General features: G+C 42.7%; 1 protein-coding gene across 1 annotated transcript; it reads left to right on the forward strand.

The window, feature by feature from the left end:
• The first annotated feature begins 1,172 nt into the window (after positions 1–1,172).
• LOC102560845 (olfactory receptor 5AP2-like) lies at positions 1,173–26,938 on the forward strand. The gene is made up of 3 exons (XM_019489812.2): positions 1,173–1,185; positions 7,183–8,112; positions 26,385–26,938. Exons 1-3 carry the CDS (start codon positions 1,173–1,175, stop codon positions 26,936–26,938), a joined length of 1,497 nt encoding a protein of 498 aa, XP_019345357.2.

Raw genomic sequence — 26,938 nt, forward strand, 5'->3', positions numbered from 1 at the left:
TTGGGGTGAAGCAGGGCACTGCAGGACTATAACCCTGAAACCACTTGCACAATGGACCATCATTCTTTCTTCTCACTTGACCCCAAGGACTCCACCCCCACTCTGGGAGTCAGAGAGTCCATGAGAGGAACATTAGGCTACTTGTGAGCCACTTGTAGGGAGGACACTTCCCCTCCCTCTTTCCCTCCTTTTGTCCAGATTACAACACCTCAATCCAAGTCTATGTAACATGATGCATGCTAAAATGATCATCTAGCCTTCTTAAGCATGACCATGACTCATGGGTTACCCTGAAGTATGACTTAGGCTTCCAGCTTACCTTGAACCCTGGCCTTGCCTCCTAGCTTGGTGACTCATGGATTATTGTCAACCCTGGCTTTGACTACTGGCTCTCTGTGAACCAGTCTCTTGACTTGCCCTGTTAACTAGGTGACCTACCTGCATCACATGTCACAGTCCCTAAGACATAAGGAAGGAAAGAATGGGTACAAAATCCTGTTCCCTGAGAAGGAAGAAGGGATACGGTCACCCTTTCAGAGTTTATGCTGGAAGCACCAATGGCAAATAATTCTTCTGATATTGTGGACCATGCACTACAGCTTGGAGACCACATAGGTGAAGTGCTTCTGTTGGCCCACAATGTCCTGAAGTATGTTGTAAAGTAGCCTTTGTAGCTGATGTACTCTAAACCATCCATGAACCCCATAAAGTAAAGAAAGACCAACCTGGTCTTTGCTGCCTACAGAAGCAGCTCAGTGCTTGTGATTTTTATATTCTGTGGCAATCTTCCTGAACAGCTGGTCTGGGTAAGGGATTTCCCATGTCAGAATGGTTGGCAATGCAACAGGGGCTTTCAGGGGATCCCAGCTTCCAGATAGAAGTAGGCATCCACTGTCCATGTTCATGGGCATCTCCATATTAATGCTTTGTGTCCTAGGTGACACATCCATCTCATCATAGGCTTCCTGAATTTCTGTGACTGATGCTCGTTGTTCCAGGTCCTCAAAACTATCCACTTCTACCTGTCACTGCGTATGTATCTGGCCCTCAAACAGAACCTCAAGCACTGGAGGTGGTAAGAAAGGTGACACTTTCCTTTAGTTCTTGCTCCATAGGCATGTAACTCCCGGAGACAGCTCGTCTGCCCTGACCCACTGGATCTCTTATGCATCATGGGACAAAAAGGTATGTATGTAAATGCTCTCTGAGCTGGTCTAGGTCAGGGACTGTGGAGAGCCCTGGGAACAACCTGCAGGGATGGATTAAGCTTGGCCCTCACTAGCCATCCTTTAGCTTGGGATAACTATTGAATCCCAGCCCAGAGGAGTTGAACTGACTAGCAAAGCCTGAGATAAGGCCACATTTTCTCAGTTCATCACAGAGTAAGTTCTATTTTCCATTACCTCCAAGCATGAAAAGAGAACATGTGGGAAACAAGCATGCACACAATTAAGGGAGTAATTTCAGGGACAGCTGGGACATATTTGTGCGCTGGTGGATACACACATGCATGCACTGAACATGGCTTATTCCCTTCTCTGGAACAATATTTAAAAAGCAAATGGCATAAAACCTGATACAATTACATGAGCACTGATGCATAAAAATATATCATATAAATCTCCTACTACAATTCTGCATATTCACAGTACAAATATAGACCTACCTCTGTGCCTTAACTGTTGTTTAGCAGGCACTAGCAGCTTGTTATGAATAACATACTAATTCTCAAGGTAGTTGGAAAATATTTAGACTTCCAAATTTAGTCTCAGTGTCATAATGATATTGATTCTTTTTTTTCCAAGAGGGGAGGGATAATCTGGGAAGGTATTTATATAGCATCTACAAGTGATATCCCCAACACCTGGAGAGACCTTTTATCAAATCAAAACCAGCATGTATTTTTCTCTTGTTTATTAGGGAGACAGAAAGGAAAAAAAAGTAGATTTTAAGTGAGAGGGGAGTGATAGAAAAAGGGACAAACTTACTGATGGTTCACTGAAGGTATATTGTGATGCTTTTGTTCCTCTTAACATATTCCCTCACAATAGTTCTCTTAGTACCAGTAACACACTCTTCAAGTTAGGCAGTGCAGGACTCTGGGAAGAGCAAAGAATCCTGTCTGTCTATGCTGGGGACAACAATGTAATTATTTTTTTTTTATGTATTGATATATGGTAAGTGTATTGTTATTTTATTCTTTACATTGGTTGGTGGGGGCATACGTGTGAATCACATGAGTATGTGTGTGTATGTTCTGGGTTTTTTTTAAGGTATTTCATTTATTCAAATGAAATTTAGCTTACCATATTGAAAATACCTCAGATAGAGCATATGTACAATTCTGATTGATTGCAAAGAGAAGGAGAAAAAAAACCTGTCAAAGACATAAAGATGTGCTATTAGGAGAAGCAGGTCATCAGTCTAAAACAGTTTAATTTGTTTCATCTAGGAAAAAAAGTCTGAGAAGGAAAAATGATTTATCTCCATAAGTAAATCAAGGGGGGTAAAATCAAAAGAGGCAAATGGGGTATTTAAACTAAAGAATAATGTCAGCACATGAAAAGAGAAGTGTATTAATTGGCCCTAAATAAATATAGGCTGAGCTTTTGAAGAAGACTTCTAACCATTCCAGTTCTGAGGTTCTGGTACAGACGTCCAAGAAGTGTAAGGGGAACAAACAGCCTGACGAAACTGAAGATTGAACCTGACCACTTTTAGAAAGTAAATATCTGATGTGATTACACACTGTGATGAGGCTGTGCTTGATCCCTCAGGGGCTTTTCGAGTCCTATGTTCTTTGGGCCAGCTCCGAAAAAGAGCATAGCTCTGTGAATGGGGATTTTGGCAAAACTTGTGTGTCCAAATCCAACATGTAATCCTGGGATGCTATGCTGAGCAATGACTTAACACCTGAGATGCCCTATAGGACATATCTATGTTGGAGCTTAAAGTTTTACATGTCCCTAGAATTGCCCTGTGCCCTGGCAGCACCTGACAGCCACGGTGTTGATAATGACAAGCAGCTCTGCATCTAGCTCATGCCTGAACCCTGCAAGGATTCAGGAATGCTGTGTTCCTCTGTGTAAGGCTCCTGAGGAACCAAAACTGGTGGTTGTTCCCTGAGTGTTCACACACACACACACACACACACACACACACACTTTTTTCTCACAGCAAGTGATGGTGTCCCCCATCTTTTTAAACACATCCAGCGGTGGAGGTTGTGTCACTTTTCTGTTAGTGAATATCTCAGGTGTTAGAAAATTTACCCATGACGTGGTACCGATATTCAGTCCCTTCTTGTGCTTGAAGGAGCCAAAATTCACATACCCTTGGCTATTTTTCACACCACCAAAGTCAGGAACATGTAGCCTACTATTCAGGGCATTCAGCTTCTTGATGTCATCTCAATGTTGTTCCTCACTTTCAGATCTATGCCTGTTTCTTTTTGTTTGCTTGTTTGTTTTAACCCAAAGACATTTAACGTAAGAATACAAAAGCTGTCTTTGGGGAAAAGACCACAATCAAGGATTCCCTCCCTGCAAATGAGTCATGTTCCCCTTTCTGCTCTCTGGCCCTATAATCCCTGAAATCTAATCTGCACAGGGCCACAGCTTCAACCAAAGTGTTGGAAAGTCTGCTCTTGGTTGAACATCATGGGAATTTTGCTTATTCCATTCAAATTCTCTGTTCTGGGAGAACTTGAAAGCAGGTATTTCAAATAGTTGTTCCTTTGCCAGTGCTATCACTAGTAAATGTGGTCAGAGCTAGTTAAAAATGCCAGTCATTTTTCTTGAACTAAATTGCAATTTTGCTCTCACTTTCATTTTCTGCTTTAATTTATTTTTACTTGCCCATGATTTTAGATTAGATAAAAGCTATATTCAAACCTTGAAAGATGACTGATGTTTGAAAGTTACTAAACTCTCACAGTAGTATTGTAAGTTTTTTATTTTGTTGTGTGGGTTAGAAAACAATATAAGACATGGGATTTTAAAATGGCATGTATGCTTTATTATGTTTACCACCAAAGGAACCTTGTCTTATTATGTTTAGATATTCATTGAAGATCTGGAAATTTGAATGAAAATATTTTTTCTATAGAAAAATGAATGTTTATCTGAAGTTCTCAGCATTTTCACTTCCCCATGATGGTCATCTGGAGCTATTGACTGGCATATGCCGAAAGCAAGCACTCAGTTCCCTAATAAATGACTTCATTGCATAATTGTAGGGAAAAATAAAGGGTTTGAGTTAAGAACTTAAGATACATTCATGCTATTTGTACTATTAATATGAATAGAAGCTATGCCAAAGGAGAAGCTATGCCGAAGTACTGGTGATGAGTTGAAGAATGTACATGCCTAGTTAAAATATGATTATAAGAAATTTTGAATGAAAGGGAGAAGAAGGAAGAATGCATGGCTGATTGGATGAATAATTTGTTTTGAGAATGCAATAAACACATCAGAAAAATCATTATTTTTTTTAAATTAAGTGACTAAAGTAAATGATGTGGGTTGAAACAGATTTCATTCCGATCCCGGGGCAAAATACATATAAATAGGTCCTGACAATTTGGCATGCCTTTGGATGTTTACAGGAGCCACCTGTGTAGTTCAGTGATCTGGGCTTTCCAGTGTTGTTTTTATTGTGAAATGTATTCATGTGAAATAACATGTACCATTCAACCTTCCCCTTTCCTGAGTCCATCAAGAATAACATCTGCTAAGGCTTAAGAAAAAAGGAAAAATGGGAAGTAAACAAAAATGTGGGAGGTGGAAATTGATTCTCTCTCCTCCTGTAGGTAATGAGGTACATTTCATAATGAATTCCATTAACCCTGTTATTAAGGGCAAAAAAATGCAATGGGGACAAATAGATGTCAAGATTAAGTTGGACAAACCTATATTACTGAAGTGCAAGGTCTTAGGTGCCTCTTTGTTTGTGTGCTAAACACCAGATATAAAAGGGATTTTTTTTTCAGTGAAAGCACTACTTCAGCAATGCCTGAAAGTCAGGATCCTTTAAAGCAGTGGTGCTCAACCTCCAGCCAATGCATCAAATCCAGCCTGCCAATGAGGCTGAAAATTTGGGGGTGAGGGAGAAGTTGCATCATTAGTTGCTGTGGTTTCCAGACTCAACAATGGATGCCACCATCACACCCCTGCTGCCATTTTTTTTGCCTGTGGAAAGCCCTGTGAGCTAGATGATGTGGATCCATGCTCTGGATTGGTACAGCACATGGGACCAGTCTAGGATATGGCTTTGCTACATGGCTGGATCTAACAAAAGGGACTGAGACAGTGTGCCTGATCACACCCATAGACTGGCCCAATGTACTGATCCCATGCTAGATTCAGGCAAGGGACCGGTACTGTTTGTGGGATTTGACCTGTAGACTGCCCCGCCACCCCCATCACTTATGTGGCTTGCAGGGTTAAAAAATTGAGTACTACTGCTTTAAAATGTCGGGAGTAGACTTTATAAAAAGTCAAAAACCCAAGAGCATTACAAACACCTTGAAAAATCATAGCCTGTAACTTATTTTTACAAGAGAAAGAGAAAACTATAAAAGTTTGTGTCTCACATGTTTAACATACACAGAAGTAAAGTACTGAAAAACAGTATATTGTTAGGGTGGACGCTTGCGTACGTATGTTATCCAGGGCTTTAGACACCACTGTCTTAGAGCACAATCATGCTGAGCTTATGATATTGAACTGTTTTACCACTATCCAACCATCAGTCCTTCTGGATCATGTTGTACGCCTGAGAGGTCACCAGGACCTTCACTGTATTTGGCTAGGAAGGAGTATAGAGGAGTGGAAGCTGCCCAGCCCTTTCATCCCCACTTCAGATCACTGAGACAGAATCCAAAGTCCAGATGTTTGGTACCTCAAAAGCTGTAGTTAAATGCATGCCAGGGAATTGAACCCATTTCTCCTGCATGGTGGACAAGTATTTGACCACTGAATCACAGATGTGAGTACTTCTTTTAGTAGTATTGCTGAAAAGCTGCAATAACATAGTAGTGAACAAGGCCTTAGGCAAATAAGAGTCACAGACATTCAGTATGGCACATTTAAGAAGCCATCTAACCAGAACAACCACTTTAATTGGGTAAGACAATTTTCAATTTAATTTCTTAGCATTCTATAATGTTTCTCTACCTGCAAGCTGGGTAATATGGGATTTAGTGTAGACAAATCAATTCTATACACCGGGTCATACAGAAGATTTTTGTGTGACAGCTCCTAATATACAGAGCATGTGAGCACTCTTTAGATAAAGTGTTGCCACTTGCCTAATTACAGCAAAAGCAATGAAAGCAATTCCCTTCTTGTTCATTTTCTTGGAGCATGCAACTGGATTAATGATCTGGCATAGAAGTGTATGCAAACTTTCTGATCCAATCACTCCATAGGAAAATACTTATTTATTTGACCTCAATCTTTTCTCATGCAGAACATCTTGGGGTTGATAATCTCCTACTGAATCAAAAGTGGTTCTCCAGGGAATCCACACCTGTATGTCTGGTGTATTAACTTCATACTGGCAAATGGGTCTTCTAGGATTTCTCATGCAGACAGACTCCTGGGACAAGAACACTAGAAAGTCTGATTCTCTTGTTCAAGGACTTTCCTTTGAATAGGTTTGCCCACGAGCACTGAATGGAGGATAACTCTGCTCATTAATCTGTTGTTGAGTGAGTGATCCAGCAATCTTAGGCTCCTCAATGCTTAGACAGTCAAATCACAGCTTCCATATTTCCTGTTGTAAAGCAGAATCCTGATGGTGGGCCTGACTCTAAGTATCACAGCAGAAAGCCTGGAAGTCTCTGAAACACTCTCCATAAACCAGGTCACTTACACATCCTGGTCTCTATATTGTACAGCTGGGACTTAGAGCTTGAAGAAATTGGGATAAATCATCCAGGTCTGGGACACTACAGTAACATGTAGAGATTAGTATAATTAGAAATTTATTTATTTTTACTTGGATTAAAACCAAACTATTAAAAAGTGACATTTCTGGTGAGGTGGAAACATGCTTCTAAGTCAGTTGGGGAAATCATGTATAGTTGAAGAGATCACCTCAGCCGTTTGTCTGTCTCTGATTCTTTCCATTTTATGGAAATCCCTTTGACTGTCATTATGCTAATTCCTTTTTTTACAGGTCACTACCTGGGAATGGAAAACCAAACCACTGTGACTGAGTTTATTCTCTTGGGACTTTCTAGTAACCCACAACTCCAAATTTTACTGTTCTTTCTGTTTTTGGTGGTATACCTAATCACCCTAGTGGGAAACACAGTCATCATGGTGGTGGTAAGAGCTGATTCTCACCTTCATACCCCCATGTATTTCTTCCTGTCTCATCTATCTTTTGTTGATATCTGCTATTCCTCAGCTGTTGTCTCTAAAATGCTGGTGAACTTACTAGCAACACATAAGACTATATCTGTCAATGCTTGTTTTACCCAGATGTTCTTCATCCTTTTCTCAGGTGGTAGTGAAATAGCCATGCTCTCAGTTATGGCTTATGACCGTTATGCTGCCATATGCAACCCCCTGCATTATGTAGGGATTATGAACAAAAAAATGTGCAAGCAGCTAGTGTGTGTTTCCTGGACAATGGGCCTTATGGATTCACTGTTAAATATGTTTCCTGCATTAAAGCTGGACTTCTGTGGGCCCAATGAAATTGGGCATTTTAGCTGTGAACTTCCTCCACTACTAACACTGTCCTGCACAGAGACATTTTCTAACAAACTAACTCTTATTTTTTCTGTTGTGGTTATTGGTTTTGGCAATTTCCTTTTCATGCTTTTGTCTTACATCTGTATTATACCTACCATCCTGAGGATACACTCTGCAGAGGGAAGGAGAAAAGCCTTCTCCACCTGCAGCTCCCACCTCATTGTGGTGACTCTACTGTTTGTTACAGGCTTGGTCCAGTACATGAAATCAAGCTATGTTTCTTCACTGGTCCTAGATCAGGTATTTTCCATCCAATATAGTATCTTAACCCCCATGTTAAACCCCATAATCTATAGTCTGAAAAACAAAGAAGTAAAAATGGCTCTTAAAATACTAAAACTATCAAGTTCTCAAGGGATTTAGACTGATTTTACAATTTTGAATAACTTTATAACCTAAGCAGAATATAATTTTAAACATAGCATTACTGGATGAAGACTTTTTGGGTGTTTTGAATTAATGTACCTGTATGATACTGGATCACAAATGTCAATAAATACTATCCTAATATCTATCCTGGTTTGAAAGTGCTATTGAATATAAAAATACCAAAGGGAACCACCACAAGGATTATGTCTAGACTATGAAAACAGATTTTGTTTAGGTCAAATTAAACCAGGCCAACTTTGCCCAAATTTATCTTGAATTTTTGCTTATAAAGATGGCAGAGCATTCCTCAGCATATCTCAACCAAGTCATCTAACACACGTGTCCTTCCTAAAACATGACATAGGAATTTAGGAGCAGGAATTTTATTGACTTTAAATTGGTGGTGGGCTCTCCAGTCTTTAGAGTACTTGCTGACATGCTTTGCATAGCCTATGAGCACAGGATTTCTGTAAATGAATCAGGCAACAGGAAGGTAGAAAACAGCAGAGAAGGAACATAAAAAAAAACCTGACTAATTATTTTAAGACACATGATTGTTCCTTTAATCTTTACTTGTAAAAACAGCTGAGTATATGTTTCTCCAGTAGTTTATCAAGGATCCTGTACTTAATGAGGGGGACTCAAGGAAGCAGGGAATCAACTTTCATTGCCTTTTAATTGGAAGAGAGCAGCTCATCCCTGATATCCTTGAGGAAGCTCATTGCATATCCCATCAAGCTGGGATTTTTGCAAATGAATCAGGTGATAAACAATAACTAGAAGAGATGAACTTTGTCAAAAACTAATGAAAATAATTGGAGAACACATCGTATTCACTTAGTAAATGCCATACTGTGTAATCTGGAAATGGTTCTTTGTAGAATATCAAAAACCAAATCTGGAATATTTTAATGGAGTCTACGGAAACCATTCAGAGATATGAAAGTCATGTTGGCAAGAACATAGACCAGAGTAAATCCGAAGTAACTGTATTGAAATAAATACCTGGGGAAGTTAAAATGCAGTAAAGTAGTGTTAACTATTCTTTATTGAACATGAAAATTAATTCAAAACACAAATTAATTTGTATTCAAATTAGATTATTAATTAGTTCTGTAAAAGACAATACGCAGCAAGTGACATAAAGTATATAATATGAGTTAAACCCTGTTTAATTCTACATTCCTGAATGGCATATACACAGCTGTGTAACTTTAGTTTTGGGCACTTATACCCAGACTCCAGAAGTATATAGGGCACATAAGCCATCAAATTGACAACTGCCCCATCCCCTGCTGTCACATTCGAACCTGCCACTATCTTGGAGTTGGAAGTCTGCCTCTGTTTCCCTTATATGGTGTGTGACATCAGAAACCCCACCCCTAACCCCCCATCATATGTGCGTGACATTACAAACTCCACCTGCCCCAGTTGGCATCTTCAGGCTCTTGCCCCTGTTACATAACTCTGACATCTGAAGTGTTACCTATGTGGCCCCAAAGCCAGCCCCTCATGATAAATGGCCCATTCTAGACTGCATGGAACAGGCAGCATTTAATTAATGAAAATACTTTTTTTTAATGTTAACTGTTTTAAAACAGAACTTTGTTTTAACTTTGTTTTAACTTTGTTTTAAACATGTTACTTTGCTTACTGCATGCTGTGTTACTTTATTTTTATTACAGAGGGCTTATCTAGTGGGAAAACTACACTCCATTTTAACACAGCAAGATAAATCTTTAATTAAAAAATGGGAGGGTTATCTGTGATTGCATTAATATAGGTGCGTTAAATTATAATACTGCCTGTAACTATGTGTTTTCAAACACAACCCCTTCTTCTAACATATAAAAAATAGAACAAATGTTTGCCTTTGTGTCTTAATTAAATAGTGAAAGGAACATTTTCTGAAACAACCTGTTGCAACTTTTTGTGTGTGTGTGTGTGTGTGTGTGTGTGTGTGTGTGTGTGTGTGTGTTGAGGGCATATGATGTTCCTTCCCTGTTGAGCCTGGCCTCTCAATTTGGGATTCAGTTTTGGATGTGGATATGGGTTTTAATTTTGCTAAGATCCTTTTAAAGCGTAGGGCCTGTTTCAGGCTTTTAGCATGCATATGAAGTAAAATTTTTATAAGAACAATCTCTAAAGACAATTTTGTTTAAAAACAGAGTATGGTTTATGTATATTTGGAAATAAAGGGTTTAGTTATAATACTGTTTGAAACTCTTTGCTTTCAAACAGAACCCCTTCATCTAATAAAGAAAAATAAAACAAATATTTACCTTCATGTGTTTATTTGATAGTGAAAAGTACATTTCCTGAAATAAGCTTTTGAAACTGTGTGTGTGTGCACATGCTCACGCGGTTCTTGGGGGTGGCATCTGGGGGGGATGAATTAGCCCTGAGAATGTAGAGATAGTCCATATTCATTAAAACCCTAGAGAAAAGCTCCTCAGTGCAAATACACAGCATCTGAGACAAGTCCAGCAAAATCACACAAATGTGTTTGTCCTCTTACTTCTGGGTGCGACTAAAATTTCATCTCCATATTCCAACTAGAGCTACAGAAGCTGTGCAGAAAACCTGGGCAACGTAAATATATTATATATGTTTCAATGCCTAAGTGAAGAGTCCTTAGAGGGTAAATAGGATCTGAACTAAGGTGTCTCTTTGTGTGTGGCTCACAGTGATTCATTTAAGGCCTTTCAGAAAAAAAACAGTAGCAAAGCGTGGTCCCAACAAAGGAATCTCAAGCCTCAGGCTAGCTCCCTAATCTTCACACCATCCTTCTTTCTGAGCTTAGTGGTGATTTAAGTTAATTCTGAAAAGTAGAACTTTCATTAGAAACTGAGTGTAGCATTCTGTTCTTTCCTGGTTGTTAAATGACCTTCTTGTAGTCATCTAGATGGAGCATTTGGGGCATATGCGTGACAGAAGCCATTTAATTCCTATATGGATAATCTAGGACTGCAGATGACTACATACATATTGATACTGACAACAATGTAGCAATGTAAATGGAAGGTGAGGAGCTTCCTATGTCTTTGCCTCCAGAGTTGAGTGGCTATGTCACTTGCCTGGAAAGCTGGAGGCCCTACTATTAGTCCCCCATCTCTCACTGTAGGTTTGAACCTCCACCTCTGTGACACCATACCCCGGCCCTCCAGCCACTTGCTTGCAAAACTCATTTTTTCTTAAGCCCTGGGCAGTTTAGGGAGGAAGTATGTGGAGCCTTGAGGAAGAGGGAAAGTTGGAAGATGTCTGCCTCAGTAATGTGTTTGCTTCTCTGAAAGTTGGGTAGCCTAGGTTGTTAATTTGAGCCTGCATTCAGTGAGGCTAAAACTTGTCCCTTGTACTACCCTCCACTCATTTTTTTTCCCAAATAACTTTTCAATAAAAGAATAAATGACAGAGGTTTTAGGATATTTTCTGATGCAACATGGTGGTTTGAGTATTTTGCTAAGAGGCCAGAGAGGTGCAGGTAAGGTGGACAGGAGCTATGGACAACCTGGGTTTTTAGCTTCTCTGAGACATGGATCAGCTCTTCTGCTACAGATGCTACAGTATAGAAGGGCTCTCCTCTTTCTGAGACTATCACCTGCTGGGCATGGTTTTCAGACTAAAAAAATTCTAAGCAGGATTCAGAACATAGGCATTTGACTGCCTAGGACTCTGTTGGGGTTCATTCCAGTAGGTAATAACTATACAACTTAAAATATATTTGATTATTAGCCATAGGCATTATGTAGTTTAAAACAAAGACACAATTCAATTAGTGCTGAATAACATTTCATGTCATGGCTTAATATCTATTGCTTTAGGCAAAAGTATAGATTCATAGAAGTTAGGGTTGGAAGGGACCTCAATAGATCATCGAGTCCGACCCCCTGCATAGGCAGGAAAGAGTGTTGGGTTTAGATGACCCCAGCTAGATGCTTATCTAACCTCCTCTTGAAGACCCCCAGGGTAGGGGAGAGCACCACCTCCCTTGGGAGCCCGTTCCAGACCTTGGCCACTCTAACTGTGAAGAAGTTCTTCCTAATGTCTAGTCTAAATCTGCTCTCTGCTAGCTTATGCTCATTATTTCTTGTAACCCCCAGGGGCGCCTTGGTGAGTAAAGCCTCACCAATTCCCTTCTGTGCCCCCATGATGAACTTATAGGCAGCCACAAGGTCACCTCTCAACTTTCTCTTGCAGAGGCTGAAGAGGTCCAGATGCCCCAGTCTCTCCTCATAGGGCTTGGCCTGCAAGCCCTTAACCATATGAGTGGCCCTTCTCTGGACCCTCTCCAGGTTATCCACATCCCTCTTGAAGTGTGGCACCCAAAATTGCATGCAGTATTCCAACTGCGGTCTGACCAGCGCCCGATAGAGGGGAAGTATCACCTCCTTGGTTTTGTTTGTCATGCATCTGCTGATGCACAATAAAGTGCCATTAGCTTTCCTGATGACTTCGTCACACTGACGACTCATATTCACCTTGGAGTCCACTAGGACTCCAAGATCCCTTTCCGCTTCCATGCCTCCAAGCAGGTCATTTCCTAGGCAGTAGGTATGCTGGACATTTTTCCTCCCTAGGTGCAGCACTTTGCATTTCTCCTTGTTGAATCGCATTCTGTTGTTTTCCGCCCATATGTCCAACCTGTCCAGGTCTGCTTGTAGTTGTTCCCTGCCTACTGGTGTGTCCACTTCTCCCCACAGTTTTGTGTCATCTGCAAACTTGGACAGAGTACACTTCATTCCCTCGTCCAAGTTGCTGATGAAGACATTGAAGAGTATCGGTCCAAGGACTGAGCCCTGCGGGACCCCACTGCCCTCACCCTTCCAGGTCGATACCAACCCATCCACTACGACTCTCTGGGTATGATCCTCTAGCCAATTCACCACCCACTGGACTGTGTAGTCATCTAAGTCACAGCCTCTTAACTTGTTCACCAGTATGGGGTGGGATACCATATCGAAGGCCTTCCTGAAGTCTAAGTAAACGACATCAACCTCTACTCCTCCTTCCAGGTGTTTTGTAACCTGGTCATAGAAAGAGACTAGATTAGTCAGGTATGATCTACCTGCTATGGACCCGTGCTGGTTTCCCCTCTGAACACTGCCTTTTCTACTTTGTTTTGTAGAGAGTAGTTTCTATTGTCATTAGAGTAGAGAGGCTGAGAGGTGGCAGAAAAGGGAAGACAGAATTGAGAGGAGATTGAGAGATGGGGTATAACAACTTAGCTTAGCTTACCTAGTATTACTTGTAATCACTTATAAGGGATAGAAAGGGCAGAGAGAAAGTCAGAAATGGTTAGGGGAAGGGGAGAGAATGTATTTTTAAATAATAAAAAAAAAAACAACAACTGGGGGGTGGTGTTGCTACACAGGAATCAACATTTTGGGAAATGCTATAGAATTGTCCTGTCTGTGCATCTTCCAGAAAGACCTGCCCACATTTTAACACAATAGCCTAGAGTTTAGAATACTTTCCCATTAAGCAGGTCTGGTTCAAGGTCACTTTAACCCACAAGAGTTTGAATTTGTATCTTCTGTGTCTTAGAAAAGCACTTAATTCATCAGAGAACATGTAGGCATTATCAACAGCCTTCCTCTATGAAAAGGCTGACCTGCTTCAACTTGCATGTATATTCAATGGATAAACCCACTGGGAAAGTTTCTGCCCCATGGAGAACAAGAGTCCAAACCAGAACCTAGGTCACCTTCCCATCCTGGGCAGAAGCCATTTCATTAAGCAACACTCCTTCATAGTGTCCTCATACTAAAAGACCCTAAGATCAGGCCTGTGCATAACTAGACTCTGAGTCCTTCCCAAGTATCCCCTGGGGTACACATCCCCCCACTTGAAAACCCCTGCTTTAAAGGATTGAGGCAGGTGGGTCCCGTTTCCTGCTTCCTCAGTTAGGACTGTATGGGTTTAGCACTTGTATCTGAGCTCTTTCATAATGAAGCACTATTTGGATGCTTTGAAACTCTTCAAGTACCAAGGGAAGAGCTGCTGAATGACAACAAAATATTTCTGTGGGTATCTCAAGGAAGGCTAGAGGGCACTGGGTTTTCCCTGAACACTAATGAGCAGTTGCACCCCAGATGACCATTTTAACCTGCATCTTGTTACACAGACTTGGAGTGAGGTGATGTAATTTGGACAAAAGGAAGGAATAAGGAAGGGAAAGTGTCCTCCATACAAGAGACCCACAAGTGGCCAAACTTCATGCCAACAACAGATTTGCCTTCTAGCTCAGCAACTCATGGCTTTCTGTGAATCCTAGCTTTGACTCCTGGCTGTCTGTTAACCAGTCTCTTATTTGCCCTGTAAAGTAGGTGACCTACCTGCACCACATGTGCCACAGTCTCTAAGAGATTGGGGAAGACAGGCATAGGTACATAGGCCTATTCCATGAAAAGGAAAAGGGAATGGTCAACACTTTAGACTTTGTGCTGGCAGTACCAAGGGCAAAAATTCTGCTTCAGATATTGTGGGAGGTGCACCACAGCTTGGAGGCCACATACATGAAGTGCCCTTACTGGCTTACATTATCCTGAAGCTGGTTGTGAAGTCACATTTGCAGCTAATATACTCTAAGCCATCCATGAGGTAAAAAGTGGATAAATAGCATTGGGTAGAGTTTTTATAATATGTTCACCTGCCAATTACCTACAGATAAATCAATATTCAAAGTGAGACAAAACAGACACATCAATCTAAATCTATCATATGTTGGCTTTCAAAACACTCTTAGCTAATTACACGAGAGCTACTAGGTCCCTGGAGTACATGGACTATATTTAGATACTCAAATTAATGTTAAGTCTCAGAGTCTGAAAAAAATATTGGCTCTTTGTTTCTTAAAGGGGAGGAGCAGTAAGAGGACATATTTATATTGGATGTACAAACAAATAATACTCCATCACCTTGATTTTTTTTTCAGGGTAAAGGATAACATGTATTCTTGTGTTCCATGTTTGTGAGAGAGAAAGAGAGACAAGGAGAAGGGAAGTGAGAAGGAAAAGATAGAAAAAGTAGACAAACGGTTGAACAAATCATGAGTTTGAGTTCACTGAGTCTGAATCACTGAGTTTGCCATGTGGTACTCACTCTCATTTTGACTATTTTCCTCTTAAAACTCTCCATTCCTTGAATAAAACAGTGTAGAACTTCAGTGAGAGCATCAGAATCTGTTCTCTATCTCTGCTATTGGACAGATGTCACATGACCATTTTCTCTACAGATTTTCAGTGAGTGAAATTATATTTTATTTTTTTAATCTATTGGGTGCGAGTCTGGGTGAGATTAATATAACAGTATACACATACACACACAAACACATGTGTGTGTATATCATTTCAAAAAGAAAATGTAACAAAACTTACTGGAAAGGCCTTATGTTGAATATCATACACAATTCTTGTTACCATTCTTTAAGAAAAATGGATTCAAACTGTAATATATGTGAAGAAGGCTAATCAGGATGATCAGAGGTTTAGTATAAGACAGTGTTTCTCAACCTGTGGGTCATGACCCAAAAGTAAGTCACAAGAATATATAAGGTTGCAAACAAACTTTAAAACTGGATTTTCCTTCAAAGGAGAAAAATGTGGGAAACTGTGGCTTTTCCCTTGCAGGCTAGCAGAGTTCCTGCGTTGGAGAGGCTTCTTGGGGGTCCCCATGCCCCACATATATCCCTCTCCTCCACCCCACACACTGTGGAGCTGGGACATGGGAACAGTGGGTTAGGAGCGAGGGGTACTGGGTCGGGCCTGGCCGTGGATGTTTATAAATGGGTCCAAGTACAAAAAGGGTTGAGAACCACTGATCTAAGAGAATTTGGCTTGTATAGCTTAGGGCACAAGGGGTGTAAAATGGAAAAGGAAGTTTTCTGCAAGTATATCTGGGGACAAGAGGAGGAAAGGGAGGTAAAAGATCTTTTTCACTGAAAGGACAGTGTAAGAATGAGAAAAGCAAAGGTGTATGACCTGTCCATAAATTCCTCTAGCCTAAGCGTTAGAGAGGTGTTTACATAATACATTGGGCTGGACTTGATGATGCTTGGGTATCTCCCAGGGCCAGGTCCTTTGGGACAGATCCACAAAAGAGCTGATGCACCTCCATTAGAATCAGGTGAAATGCAGGTTCCTACATTGAAAGTTGAAAATGTGAATGCCTGTGTTAGCTGTTATCAAACCCTGGATGTGCCTAGACCCTATGGGCATTTTTGGGTTTGAATTTCACGTTTCCCAAGCACCTAGAACTGAACCTCGGTGCTAGGTCAGAACAGCCTTAGGCTATGTGCTGCTTTCCAGCTTGTTTATAACTAAACACTGTCAGGATTCAGAAATTATTATGTGTACTTCTGGCTAGGAGTCCTGAAAATCCTAATTTTGTGGGTGTTTCCAGAGCATGTTTAACACACACACACACAGGATGGGTTTTTCACAAAATCAGATGGCACACACACTCTTGTTTTAAAACATGGCTGGTTGTGGTATTGGTGCCACCTTACTTTTAACCAGTTGCTCAGTGTTTAACACACTTGCCAAGAATATGGAACTCCAGTATTAAATTATCTTGTCTGCCTAAAAGGGCTCAAACTAACACCCCACAGGAGACCACTAAAACACCAAAGGCATGAGGCTGAAGTATAGGGTGACATTCTCTTCTTTTCTGGATGCCTAGATTTGGTTGTGTCCATGATGGTTTCAGTCCCCAAAATGCAACTTTTGCAAGGGGGTGGCATTCTACTTCTAGGTAAGTAGGGAGGCATCCATGTGCATAGGGATATATACCACAGCAATTTGACCAACTTTGCATAAGCAGCCATTCTGGGACTTAGATGATCCAATCTTTGTATCTATGAGCCAAGAAACGAATCCAGTTCCACTCTAGCATTACAAACATTCATTTTGCTATGAGTGTTTCCTCAGTTCTGGACTAAACAGTCAGTGCTGACCTATTATTTTTTCTTCAGGATGACAGTTTCATGGAAAATGCAGAAGCACTCCCTTGGGCAGGCACCAGAAACAAGGATTCCCAGCTCTTAGGTGAGTGCCCTTATCATGCCTGTCAGACTGCTTTTAGTGTTCTCTCATTTGTGCTCTCTTGCCCTTTTTGCCTTAAGTTCTGTTATGCTTAGTGGCACAGATTCAACAGAAGGGACATGACTTCTGGGTTGGCTTAATATCATGACAACTATAGTCCTTGTTCCCTAAAAGTATGTCTTGTAAGGGAACTTCAAAGCATGGAAATCAAAAGGTTGCCAAATTGCCATGGGTAATAAATAACTGCTAGTCAGGGCTGGTCAAAGAAAGCAATTTATTTTTTTTCTGGAAAGTTTTGTAATTTGGGGTTTGTTTGATTTTTGTTTGATTTTTTAGGCTTCTATCATTTCTGTTTTTTCTATTTTCATTTAACTGTCCATTATTTTAGATTGGATACCTAAACTGAAACCTTGAAAAAAAAAAGTCTGTTTTTTGACAACTGAAAGCTATATAGGTTTCAAAATCTAAATGTGTTTTTGTGTATATGATATTAAGTTCTTTGGTAGTACATAGAAATAAATATATATATATATTTTTTTTTTTTTCTTTACTTAGCTCTTTATTGGGTACCTTCATTGTCCAAATTCAGACAAACATGTACATGGATTTACTTAATAATTTAAAATACATTAATGCTAGTTGTATAGTACAATGAGACAGTCTTTAGAGATTAATCAGTTTAGAAAGGGCCCAGCAATGGCAGAAGCCACATTCGGTCCCCGACTCTGGCGAGTATGCATGGGTAGAATCCCATTGCACCCCCATGAGCCCCAGGCCCCCTAGGAACCCCTGAGAGGACCCCAGGACCCCCAATGAGCCTCAAGTTACCTGGAGGTAAGCAGGGGTCCATGGTGGGAGGGATGTAGCCCAGCTGTGGGAAGGCAGCTAAGGGGATCCAAGGAGGGTCCATGTGAGTTGGGGAAGGGGGGGGCACTTACCCATCCCCTCCTTTGGTGAGGGGAGGGAACCCCTAACCCTCCAAGAGTAGCATGGTGCCAGCAGGCTCTTCTGTGCATACAAACAGTTTAAAAAGGGCCCAGCAATGGCAGAAGCCACATTTAGTCCCCGGCTCTGGTGAGAGAAGCCTGGTGCACCCCCATGAGTCCCGGGACCCCCAGGACCCTCTGAGAGAACCCCAGGATCCACAATGACCCCCAGCCTACCTGGAGGTAAGCAGGGCCCCATGGTGGTAGGGATGTGGCCCAGCTGCGGGGAGGCAGCTGAGAGGAGGTGAGGAGGGTCACGCCTCCCCCAGCTCCTACTTTGCCCAACCCCCCCCCCCCCGAAGGGAGCCACGTGACTAGAGCCACATGAACAGGATGCACAAACAGGCATGCCTTTGATCCCAGCATGTAAGTTAGCATGGGAGTTCACACAGGACAGTGAGCAGGAGGGCCCAAGGCCCTGCCAGTGAGCCCCAAAGGAAGGTAGTCACAGCAGTAGCTGGACTACCACCAGTACAATGCAGATGGCCACACACCACACCCCAAGGATCCCCTCAGAGTCTGAGACCTCCCCCTCTGGTACTTCTGAGGTCTCCACCCAGATGGAACCTATGGTTCTGGGCTCCACACAGATGGAGTCTCTGGCTCTCGGTTGTGGGTGCTTCTTGTCATGATTCCAGGGACATGGGACTTGGAGCATGGCCATCTCCCCTTTTGAGATCTGCTCCACTTTTGAGTCTCTGAGGTGAGAGACAGAGGAGCTCCAGACCGCAGTCCAGAGACTGTGTGCCATCAGGAATGGTGAGCAGGAGACTGACTCCTACTGCCAGGCCCTTCAAGCCATGAAGATTGAGGGTTGACCAGGATCACCTTCCAGGGCAAGGGAGGACTTGAGGATCTCCCACACTGTTCAGCTAGAGGGCTGGACCAAGGTGGTCAACGGCCTCGGGGTCACTGCACCAGGGTCCCCTCCCCTCTGGAGCTCTGCAACAGGTAGGCACCTCTTGCAGCCCCAGAAAAGCCTGAAGAGCTGCCAGCTCCTGCAGGAAAGGAAAGTTCATCAACAGCTACCATCCCTGCTCTCCCTAAGATGAAACACAGAGTGGTTGTTGTGGCAAACTCCCTCCTGAGGAGGACAGAGGGAGTAATCTTCTTCCCTGACCCCCTAGCCTGGGAGGTATGCTGCCTCCTGGGGACCCGCATCCAGGACACAGCAGAGAGGATTCCAAAGCTTACCCAGCCCTCTGACCGCTACCCTATGCTTCTTATCCATGTGGGCATGAATGACACATCTCAGAACAATCCCATCCAGGTCATGAATGGCTACAGGGCTCTGGGAGTGGGGCTTAGGGAGTTGGGGGTGCAACTGTTTTTTTCCTCTATCCTCATGGTTACGGGTCATGGGCTGAGGAGGGAGAGATGGATCAAGGTAGTCAACCAAAGACTGTGGCACTGATGTAATTGTGAAGGCTTCAGCTCCCATGATCACAGTCCTGTCTTTGGTAAGAGAAGCAGCGGTATGCTGGGAAGAGATGGCCTCCACCTCACTTCACTGGGGATGAAGCTCTTCTCAGCCAAGATGGCTGAACTGCTCGACCGGACTTTAAACTAAGCCCACCTGGGAATGGGTGGACAACCACCAAAGCAAGCCTACTAGGCAATACCTACAAAACCAACAGGTTAGGGCACCCAAGGGATTCCACTCCTACCCCAGCCATGGACAGGTGTCTTCCCGGGAATGTAAGGAAGCCTAGGACTCCCAACATGATGCTTACATGTCTGTACACCAATGCCAGGAGCTTGGAGAACAAACAGGAGGAACTGCTCCTCCCTCTAAACAAGAATGACTATGATCTTGTAAGAATAATGGAGACCTGGTGGGACTCCACCTATGGCTGAGCCACAGGTATAGGTATACCTTGTACAGGAGAGATCATGCAGATAAAAGATGTGGGGGTGTAGCTCTTTATGCCAAGGATAGCTACACATCCCTGAAAGCTGATATTGGCATCCAGGGAGGGCAACTAGAGACCCTCTGGGTTAAAATACATGGGGAACATGGCATAGGGGACACAATGGTAGGAATTTACTACAGACCCCCTAACCAGGAACAAAAGCTCAACCAAGAATTCACCCGGAAACTGGCTGAGACTACACATTCTTAGTGCATGGTTGTCATGGGAGACTTTAATTGCCCAGACACCTCATGGAAAGAGCACTCAGCCAAATCTGAATGGTCGCAAGGCTTCCTCATGTGCATGGACAAGCTACCTGACCCAAGAAGTCTATGGAGCAGCAAGAGGTAAAGCGCTGATGGACCTGGTACTGGCTAAAGGGGATGATTTAGTTAGCAACCTAAGCTGGGAGACAATAACCACAAGCTAATCACTTTAATGATTCAAATCAGTCAGGAATGCAGACGTCCTATACTTTAGGAAAGCTGACTTTGATAAGCTCAGGAGGCTCATTGTCGAGGCCTTAAGGGACCATGACAAGACAGGGAGAGGAGTCCAAGAGGAGTAGTCTCTCCTTAAGGGAGCGATCCTGATAGCACAAGGGATGTCCATCCCATCTCAGAATAAAGGTAGCAAAAGGGCATAGCAACCCCCTTGGCTCAGCAGGGAACTCATGGACCTCCTACACCAAAAAAGAGAGGCTTATAAAGGATGGAGGATAGGAATCATCACAAAGGACTACCCTGCACTGGTCCATACCTGTAGAGAACAAACCAGGAAAGCCAAGGCTGCAACCAAACTCCAACTGGCTACACATATCAAGGACAATAAAAAGTCCTTTTTCAGATATATGAAGAGTCAAAAGAAAAGCAAGGGTAACATTGGACCCTGCTAAACCAAATAGGATAACTGACTATTGATACCCAGGAAAAAGCTAACCTGCTTAATGGGTATTTTGTGTCAGTTTTTCATCAACCCAAAGGGACTGCCCTGCCTAGCAAGATGTGGGATGGCTAGGGTGAGGGTGAATTTATACCCAGCATCAGTGTAGACCTTGTAAAGGAACAACTTGAGAGGCTGGACACCTTCAAGTCAGCAGGTCCTGACAGATTGCACCCCAGAGTACTTAAGGAGCTGGCAGGAGTCATAGCCCAGCCACTGGCAAAGATTTTCAAAAACTCCTGGTATTCAGGTAAAGTACCTGAAGATTGGAAGAAGGCTAATGTGGTGCCCATCTTCAAGATAGGGAGAAAAGTAGATCCAGGGAACTACAGGCTGTCCCAGGGGGACAGAAGAAGTGGACCCAAAATCCTCTCCCACAACAGGACCCAACACAGGGCCGGCCGACCTTGGGAAGAGAGAGAAAAGCCCTGAAGACAGGACAAACATACTTTTTTTAGAAGAAACAGGGCCAGATGAACCACACCAGAGCAAACCGCCCAGGCAGTTTATCAGCCGCTTTTATTTCCGGCTGGGAATGGAGCAGCTGGATGACATCATCAAAAAACACCACCCAGCTGATTCAAAAGCCAGCAGTGGGGAAATGGCCAGGGGAGCACCACCAGAGCCAAATGGCAAGGCTGCTCCCTGGGCCACAGATAGGTTGCACCAGCAGCCCGGAGGCAGCCCTGATCAGGACCCAATGGAGGGGTCCCAGATCCACTAGAAACAAAGGTAGCATGTCGGCCTGGCAGGGTGACTGGGCCAAGGAGGATGGCATCAAAGGACCTTGGGGCATATGAGTGGGGTGGGCTGAGGCCCACACCCCAAACTTTCCTTTTTGTGTTTTAATTTTGTTTGAGTCATCCTGGGGCCCTGAAGCAGGGAGAGGGGCCATGGGCAACTTCCACATATCAGGAGAAGCCAGAACAGCTTAGCAGGTAGCGATGTGGTGAAGGAAGACCCGGTGCTTTGGCAGGGACGGTCTGATGTCCCGTGGTCATCTCACACAAAAAGAGGCTGGGAGATGATCAGGGAGAAGAGGAGGTAGATGAAGATATCTGAAGGGTGAGCTGGTGATCCAACATCTGGCCATCCTGAGGGTTGGCACACATCTGGGGTGTAAGGGAGGTGGAACCCCAAGAACACCTGCTAAGGGCAGTGCCTGGTCCACAAGGAGCTATGAGAAGGAGCCCCAACACTGAAGAAAAAGACAAAGTTGTGGCATTCAATATCAACAAATGTAAGGTACTCCAGAAGAGAGGCATGCGCATGATCAGAGGACAGGAGAATAGGCCTTATGAAGAGAGGCTGAGAGCCATAAGACACTTCAGCCTGGAAAAGCAGAGGCTCAGGTGTTACTACATCAGGGGTATGCATCAGGATCTGGGGGAAACACCTGTTCACCATAGCGCCCCAAGGGATGATGAGGTCCAGTGGTCACAAACTCCTCCAAGACCATTTTAGGCTGGACATAAAGAAAAACTTCTTTACTCTCTGAGCCCCCAAGGCCTGGAATAGGCTCCCTCCAGAGGTGGTGCAAGCACCTACTCTGAACTCTTTTAAGATGCGTTTGGTCACTTATCTTGCTGGGATCCTTTGACCCTAGCTGACTTCCTGCCTTTGGGGCAGGGGGCTGGACTTGATGATTTCCCGAGGTCCCTTCCACCCCTAATGTCTATGAAGTCTATGAAATTTATAATCTAGAAGCATGGATTGTATGCTGAAGATTTATTCACCGACGTAAAACATAATTAAAGACTCGGTCAGGGAAAAAAAAGTATGATAGAGAATGACAAATTGAAAAGAATGCATGTTGTTTAATTTAGGATGAAACAGCTGGACAAATAATGGTTTCTAAGCTACCAGATCAAAGTGAGGAATCAGGGAGAATTTTAGAGTGGGGACTGAAGCAAAATAATCCATACAAGTAGATGCCTACAATTTGACAGGTCACCACATGTGTATGAAGGCTGTATGAAAAGAGCCAGGTCAGTGATCTGGGCATTCAAATGCTGTTGCACTGTGAAATGTACTCACATAGAAAGAACAGTTGAGATTTAAGCACTCAAATTACTTTAGTTCATCAGGAACAAGGTTTACTAAGTTTAAAGGAAAAAGAAGATAGTGAGTGTGTGAAAAAGAGAAAAGCAGAGATGCAAAAATCTAGAACACCTCATTCCAAAATGATACCTTTCATTGGACCAACATTTTATTATACCTTTTATTAGTTGGTCTAATAAAAGGTATCATTTTGGAACCAAGAGTTCTAGATTTTTGCATTTCTTTTTGTCTCAGACAAACACAGCTACCACATACATCCCTGAAACAAGGAAAGAAGAGAGATAATTATGGAGAGCCAAAAGGAGCCAGTCAAAGAGAGATGAGTTCCCTGGGAGCCACAGTTCTGGAGCACCTGCTCTGTGAGACTACAGCAGCTCTGGGAAGCTGGAAGGGAAACACACAGGGAGCACAGAGAGGTGAGGAGTGGGGATCAGTGTCCCAAGCCCTGAGAGGCCAGGCAGGACATCTCCAACACCAGTGAGCCAGCAGACAGCTGGCAGGAAAGCTCAGCGGATCTTAATTAGGCTGAGAGACATTGACCAGAATGACAACATGGAGCAGAGCAGCATTTTCAGTGGGGGTGTAATGCCATGAAAGGGCCAGCCAGAAGAAAAGTGGCTGAGCCCCTATTCTTAGGGTATGGATATTTTATATTATTTTTATTTTACTTTTACTTGTGGCTGTGCTGCCTGTCATGCCCTCACCTCTATGGGCCAGCAGAGTGCTGAAGCAGGTGGACAGAAACTCCAACCTGAACAACTTAAAGGGGGAAATCTCTAGACAGATCAATATCCCCAGGACAGGGGATATCAGCCTGGACTGGCTTCTGTTCTTTTTTGTTTGCTTAGTTTACTTTGTTTTGTTCTTGTTATTAGAAAAGATGCCAGTTAAGACCAATGTAAACAAATGACAGCATTACATCTGTTTGGCACTAGGCTGGGTGTAGGGGAGGTCGGAGCCCCAGAAGAGACCTATTTTAAGTGATCATGACCCAGTGGTGGTGAGACTTGTCACTTCCCAACTGATATCATCATAAAATATCAAGACATGGCAGGAAAGAGTCAGGACCACCTACAGAAAACAGCCACATAATCATGTGACCAAAGGTCAGGGTTGGGAAGGTACCTGATGACTGTACCTGTAACTTTAACCAAACCACGCCCTGACAGAGCACCAATAAAAACAAAGTGACATCAGATTAATTTTTATGCCTCTTCTGAATCCAGGAGCAAATATGTATTAAGGCCACTTTTAAATCCCTGGATTACATGGAATTGACTAAACACAAAAAAAGGTCAGCAATCACATCAAACAGATGCCACAATTGGTACTGAAAAAAAACATCATATTGTTGATGAGCAGGATTTTGGTTTCCACATTTTCAATACACAACATTAGATACCTTGAAAAGACTGATTTAGAAAGTACTTGTTTAGCATTATCTTTCAATCAGGAGCCTTGGAGGTTTCTGAAGTGGACCATCTATTTGGAAGACCTTGCCTTACAGTATGTTTCTAGCAAAAGAGAAGAACTATAGATGTTCGTGTCTTGCATGTTTAACGTGCAGGGCTGAAAAATATCCAGACAGAGTAAACTGGTAATTTTTTATGTTGAAAATTGCAGACCTCTTCTTTACCAGCACTTTTGAGCTGAGATAATTCAACCTAAGTCATGGTACTTGTACTGCTGTAAATCCGTAGCAATGTAATAGTGAGGCAGACGTACTGATACCACCCACTAAATGAGAAGAGACACTAAGACTGATTCTGGCATGTCTAGGAAGTCATCTGAATATAACTACATGAAAAGCATGTGATTTTCTTTTGAGATTATTCCATAATTGTTTTTTTCCCAGTGCAACTCCTCACAATGGTTTTGGAGTAGGAAGTATGTGATTGTATTATATGTGCAACATTTTCCAAAGGTTCCTTTTAATGGCTCATAAAAGATTGAATACTTGAAAACTCATGGCACAAGTTGTTTACACTGATTAGTGGCAGCAGATACTAAAATGACATTGAGTCACTGATTTTGTTCAGTTCCTTGGTGTGTAAAACTGAGTATATGAACTGGTAGAGAGTACAGTGTTATTTTTCTGGTAAACTAGCTGGCAGGCTTCCTCTTGGTAGGCTGTGTACTTCTCCAAGAACTGTCCACCCAATTGGTCTGCCCACAATCCTTGAAGAACCTGGCATCAGAAGAATTGTCCATGGTCCAGGTACCGAAAAATACTAAGGTGTAGGGCTGTGTGAAATGTTGCTGGATGTTTCAATTTGACACTGTTTCAATTAATTTCAAGGTCAAAACAGTAAAAGCAAATTGGAATGAAGGGCTTTGAAACAGCCTCGAAACAAAATGAAGCTAGTTGAAACATTCCATGTCTCCATGTGTCTCTTCTGGCTCTCCATGTATCCCACTGCCAGAAGCCAATAACAGTGCAGGGGAAGGGAACTGAGCCTGGCTCAGTTCCCCTATCCAGCATTGTAATCCGGCTCATGGGGGGGTCGTAGAGTCAGCTCAGCTCAGCTCACTCCCACCCCCCTTGCTCTGATTGGGTGCAGGGGCAGAGAGACTCTCCTCCCCCATGCCTGATTGCAGCGTGGGCCGGGTGGAAGTGAGCCCAGCTGGGCTGACTTCCCACCCCCAGTGAAACATCGAAGCAGCATTGAAACAGCCTTTCAATTTCAATTAAATGGAATGGAACAGCTTTTTCAAATCAAAATGAAATTCAAAACAGAACACTGTTCCTTCGAACCATTGAAACTGAAGGCAAAATGGAATGGTGCTATTTCACACAGCCCTACTAAGGTGCACAGTTCTTGGCTGTCATCAGGATAAGTGTTGCATGTTTCTTCCTATAAAGTCAAAATTATGAAAGCCCTGATGGGTCTCTTTCTAAATGAAGTTTATCTCTCTACTCCTAAGAAGAATGTCTAGAAACCTGGGGACCCCCCATGAGAGCCATGGCTTTTATAGCTTCTAGGTTCCTTGCCACACAGTGGGGACTGGGACCCTGGAAAGCCTAGATGAAGCACCACGACTTTTTGGAAATTGAACAGCATATAGGGACCGGTAAATTTGGGGGTAAAATATTCTGAGTTGCACCAAAACCAAATTTCTAAAAAGTGAAATTTCTTCTGAGCTGGAAAACTGCTTCTCAGTCAGTTTGGTTCTTCAAGTCCATCAGCCAGCTTTGAAAAGTTTATGTAGTCCATAATGTCCACTTTATGTCTGTACTTATTTTTATTTTGTGGAAATTCCTACTGCTGCCACTAAATTGATTCCAAATGTTTTCTCTTCTTACAGGTCACTACCTGGGAATGGAAAATGAAACCACTGTGACTGAGTTTATTCTCTTGGGACTTTCTAGTGACCCACAACTCCACATTTTACTGTTTGTTCTGTTTTTGGTGATATACCTAATTACCCTAGTGGGGAACACAGTCATCATGGTGGTGATAAAAGCTGATTCTCAACTTCATACCCCCATGTATTTCTTCCTGTCACATCTCTCCTTTGTTGATATCTGCTATTCTTCAGCCGTTGTCCCTAAGATGCTGGTGAATTTACTAGCAAAACATAAAACTATCTCTATCAATGATTGCTTTACCCAGATGTTCTTCATCTGTCTCTCAGGTACTTGTGAAATATTCATACTCTCATTAATGGCTTATGATTGTTATGCAGCCATATGTCACCCCTTGCATTACGTGGGGATTATGAAGATAAAAGTGTGCAGGCAGCTAGTAAGTGTTTCTTGGACAGTGGGTCCAAGAAACCCACAGAAGTGCAACTTGAATCCAGGAACTACATTTACCAGTGAATCCATAAGTGGACAAAAGCACTTGCCAACAAAATAG

Source organism: Alligator mississippiensis, chromosome 7, assembly GCF_030867095.1.
Source record: "Alligator mississippiensis isolate rAllMis1 chromosome 7, rAllMis1, whole genome shotgun sequence".
Classification (NCBI taxonomy): Eukaryota; Metazoa; Chordata; order Crocodylia; family Alligatoridae; genus Alligator; species Alligator mississippiensis.